Source organism: Alternaria atra (assembly GCF_907166805.1).
Source record: "Alternaria atra isolate CS162 genome assembly, contig: 21, whole genome shotgun sequence".
Taxonomy (NCBI): Eukaryota; Fungi; Ascomycota; class Dothideomycetes; order Pleosporales; family Pleosporaceae; genus Alternaria; species Alternaria atra.
In genome coordinates, this window is record NW_025091319.1 from 1,364,512 (window position 1) to 1,369,405 (window position 4,894).

At 53.4% G+C, this 4,894-nt stretch overlaps 1 protein-coding gene across 1 annotated transcript; it reads right to left on the reverse strand.

Annotated features, from left to right (window-relative positions):
* Positions 1–3,526, reverse strand: ALTATR162_LOCUS885 (uncharacterized protein; the record flags this gene model as incomplete). The annotated part of the gene is made up of 6 exons (XM_043308479.1): positions 1–69; positions 122–961; positions 1,036–1,088; positions 1,134–1,773; positions 1,965–3,195; positions 3,258–3,526. The coding sequence occupies 6 exons, from the start codon at positions 3,524–3,526 to the stop codon at positions 1–3; spliced, it is 3,102 nt and encodes a 1,033-aa protein (XP_043164414.1).
* Positions 3,527–4,894: the final 1,368 nt, after the last annotated feature.

A 4,894-nucleotide genomic window follows, 5' to 3' on the forward strand; every position in this document is an offset into this window, starting at 1 on the left:
TCACATACCGGTACCACCAGTACCTCCAGGTCCGAAGAAAAATCCATCGAAGAGATCCAGTCCATTACCCTAGAGAGTGGTGTTAGCATACTGTCGTTTATATGGTAAGGTGGGAACTTACATCACTCCAATCATGCGTCCCGTCACCAAATCCCATTCCAAAACCAATTCCTATGTCTTGCACTCCGCCACTGCTTGCATCTGCCCCACCACTGCTTGCACCCTGCGCGGGGAAACTATCTAGGAAGTCTAGGTCAGAGAAACCTAAATCGGGATAACTGGATGTTACATTCTGCGCAAAGTTGTTGTAGGGCACCTGGTTACTGATTTGGTATGGTGATGGCATGGGCGGATTAGCGGGTGGAGTAGTGGAGAAGGCATTTTGTTGGTTTGGGCTAGTCATGTTTGGACTTGCAGCGAAGAAATTGTTTTGTTGTTGGTGGGTGGTGCGGAGTTGTGGGGAGATCTTCAGGTCAGCCGTAAAGGGCTGCATTCGTGGTTCGGATTTCATGGGTGTCGGAGGGGGTCTCATGGCGTTGACTTGGTTGCTTACACGACTGAAAGACCGCTTGTCGGTCTCATCGTCCGAAAAGAGATCCTTGAGGTTCATGTCGAAGCGGGGTACTGGTCGTCGCTGGTGCTGGTGTTGCTGTTGGTGGCCAAAGAAGCCGCTTGTGTTCCTTGCTCCATAACCTTGCATATCAGTGTCTGACCTGGCATCTGCATCGGCTGTAGATGCATATGTAGTGTTTGGTGAAGTTTGCGCATGGTATTGCTGCGCTTGTGGTAGTGACCGCAGAGCCTGTGGCCCAAAGCCTGTGGTGGACATGCACATTTGAATAGTCGCTTTGCTCATTCGATCAAATGCATCGCGGCATGCTTCTGCGGGCGGGCACTTATCGATCAGGTCACCCAACACGGATGTTGCGGCAAGGACGGTAAAGTCAACGTCATCAAGAGACTGCAGTAGTTAGGAATGAATGTTACACCAATTACGCATATACACAGTTTTAAAGCAGAATCAGATCGACATACCAATAAACTGCGTACATGGACGCTATGCCACACTGCGTAGAGGAAGGATATGCCTGTGCATGTTAGCGCCATTGAGTACCAAGGAAGTTTGAACTTACCAGCCATGAAGAGGTGGTGGGTTGCAAGAAAGGTGTAGTTGACAAGGTGTACTCGGTGCAACTGCCGATACAGCTTCAGAACCTTTTGGCCAGCTTCAGCTACCTTAAGAAAGACCAAGTCTTCGTCTTCGCGCTCCTCAAGATTGCTCATTGAGGGGCTTCCCATGTCGGAGCCTGTGTTGCCCAGTTCGTCTTGCAGACCAGAGGGGACAACCAGGCTCTGCCGGTACAGCATGATCAATGCTTGCCAGTAATTGAGCTCTAGGAACAGTGGTGAAAACTGCACACCGGCGTCCAGCTGTGTTGGCGCGGAGTCTTTCCATTCCAGTAACCGCCTGTCGATATCTACGCGCCAGGCGCGGAACGACTCAAAATTGATCAAGAATGGCGAAGGCAGCTTGGTATGCATGAAGTCATTGCTTTGGTTCGCACCACTCGCTCGTGCCTGCTGTGCCTGTCGGTACTGTAGGACTTGCAGTATTTCAGACTGTAGTAGCCTCAGCCGGAAGTAGTGATGGGCTACAATCTTGTATGTGGGCTTCTCTTGATGGACCGGTGGTTCCAGAAATCCTTCCTTGGTGATGTAACGATCATCGAGAAGTGAAGGAAATTCGGTAGTGACAATCTGGTCTGTGATACCCTGTTCATCTGTTAGTTTTTCCAAGTGGTTCTAAAGACACGAGACCATTCTGATAGGGATTATTGCCAAACTTTCAGATCGTCACCACATAGACCTTGCACCCCCTAGCAAAAGTGGCGTGCCATGCATGTGGGATCGTGACATGACCGACACGATCGGTAGTGCCATACGAGAATGAAGGGTGTACTTACGAAAGGTCTACCAACACACGTGCTCACCAGTCTATCCAGCGAGTAGACGCACCACCACAAGCGTCTCCGCAGGTCTCTGACCCACTGTCTGCGACCTCTCTCCTTGGCATCTATTTTCGACGTATTCGCGCCGCTGCCAGCTGTCATATTTCCATCACCCTCGGATTTGAAGGATGCGGTTCCGGCAGTTTGGTCTTCCGCACCCGCGCCGTCGATACCCACACCGTCCTCGTAATGCAACCCTAGGTCCACTCCAAGGCGGACAGCAACACCGACAATGTACCACAAGCCAGGGGCGACGGGTCTCAGCAGCGCAAAGCCCGCGAGCAGTAGCACAGCTTGAAGTTCCTCAAGGCCACCACCGAAGCCGTCGGGACGGTCCGCGGCGGGAGAGGAACCCAGAAAATTCTCCAGGTGCACGATTGCAGAGGCATGGTATTCCTCGGGCTGATGCTGGTGGCCTGCAAGTCGCCGCTTCTTGCTGCTCGGTGGTGATGATCGTGATTTTGTTGGTGAGCGACTATGATCCGACGACGGCGAGCCCTCGGAGTCGGAACTGCCCAGGATGATGCCAGCGCCTATGGCAAACACAATGTTGAGCATGTACGACTCTCGTGAAGTACGATGGCGTTCACCGGAAGTGTACACGCGCTCAAACATCTCCATGAACTCGCCCCGGTGCAAGATGGGTATTTGTGGGTTTGCGTGCTCAAAGTACAGCTCAACGAGTCGCGAACCAAGCTCTCGGTCTGGGAAGGGCGCCTGCCGTATGGTGGGCTTGGTCTGTAGTCCAAAGAAGGAGTCGCGCATGGAGGTGCCGCTGTCGACGACGTTGCTCGTTACTTTGGCTCCCCGGTTGCTTCCCCGCTCAGACGAGGAGCCTGATACGGAGCTCTTTACGGCAGCAAACACTACCCGTGCAAAAGATATGCCGGATGTTGAGCCCAGATATCTCGGGTCGCTGGCGCCTTGCACCGAGACCATGCCAATGTTTGACACCAGCTTGGTAAGCTTCTCGCGATCGTACTTGTCGCTTTCTTCTTTGGCCTGGGCAGCAGTCGGTTTGGTATTGCCATTGCGAGGCGGCGGTGCGGCGGATATGGGTTGTGGGGTGAGGGAGCCATTCGACACAAAAGCTGGGTTGAAGTCTTGGGCGTCCTGGAAGGGAATCGCATTCTCCCGCAGCAGGCTTTCGAGGTATGCGATTCGGGTTTCGCAGTAGAATACATAGCTGTTGCGCTCGTCAGTCTTAAGCCGAGGCGACTCGCGATAGCTCGCGTCCAAACTTCGTACCTGCGCGGAATCTCACGCTTGGTGATGGGGTCGTAGCCCACGCACTTGACGCCGGCCTTGTCGCATGAGGCGCACGAGGGCAGACGCTGGTCGCATCGGTTCTTGCGCAGGCGGCAGCGGTTGCAGGCGCTCACATTGCGGAAGGAGCTCGACGACGAGGGCGCGGCGGGCGAGGCAGGCTTCACTGTCGACACCGACGACGAGTCCGAGGGCGAGGGTTTGTCCCCGTCATGAGACGACTCGTCCAAAGAGCGCTTGAGGCCGCTCATCAGGGCGCATGGCAAGAAAGTCCGCAGGGTTCGGGCTAGTGAAGCTCGCGCACGTCTGGCGTCTATTCTCCGAAGCTCACTCACAGCTCAGGACGGGGTGGGCGACAACCTTCTTACTCCCCCGCACTCTGCATTAAGACGTCAGCGACCGCAACAGGCGACGTAGATAGGGCTGCGGGATGCGATTGCACGAGGAAGATGTCTTCCATAATTCTCAACGCGAGCGATAGTCGCTGCTTGCCCGCTCGTGGATGGCTAGCAGGTCGGCTATGGGCCTTATCTCTACAGCGGAAGATAGGCGTGGGCGGAGTGTGGGTGCTGCTGCTGCTGCACGTCATGCTCGCCATGTGGGCACACCTCTACTTTGCCATGTATATAGTATGAGGTGCATTCACTATCAACATGAACAAAATGTCATCTTCACTTCTTCCCATCAGTCGCGTTTCGGCCCTCTAGTCACGGCTCCAGCTACCCAAATGGTTGTCGTGCTGAGGACAAGCCAGCCATCCGCAACATTACTAAACTGCCTCGGCTTCGGCAAGCTTCCGTCGCCATCCTTCAACACCAAGAACCACAAAAAGAAGATGGTACATTCGTCACCACGCAGTTATCCATATGCCGACCATGACCTCGTGATGCCTTTTTTTCATGGCCAAAGCAGGATTGCAAGGCGTCCTGTATCCGCATGTTGGCGGTCACTGACTCGCGATCCCCGTTTCTCCACCACGTGCATGAAGCACACCGATCCAAGCACGTGTAGAAGGAAAAAGGAAGCATCTGTAACGTACAAGGGACCACATCGGCAATGCATGTACCACTACACCTGTTTTGCGGCAACCGGGTAATGCGGTCGCCATTCTGGGGTCCGAACAACATCAGACTCACCGCTGCAGTCTTGCTCTGACTCGGATGCAGCAGCTAATGCACTCCTCACAATGTACATGGCAAAACAAACGTCGTCAGTATTTGAAAAAAATCATCCAAGTCATGAATTGGTGCTAGAGCACGCTATATCTAACATACAAATGTAGCAAAGGAAACTAATAGCTACTGGGGTATTGTGTTCTTCAACAAACGCCTTGCTCGGGGACGAACCATCGCTGGTGTCTAATACAATCGAGCTTTCCCTTCTAATAAATGTTGACCCAAAATGCCGCCCTGTAAAACAATGTCGCTAATTCGCACCCATAATGATGCGCCAAGCGGGAGATGGAATCCTCGTATCCCGCAAAAGTGTTTCTATAATCCGAAATTATGTTGTGAAAAGAAAAGGGTCGCTACCAGCGCGTCGACGCCCCGCGGGGGGCCTATGCCGTATCCTGCAAGTCGAGGTCAATCGTTACTGTTTTTGGTCGTGATTGCATGCAT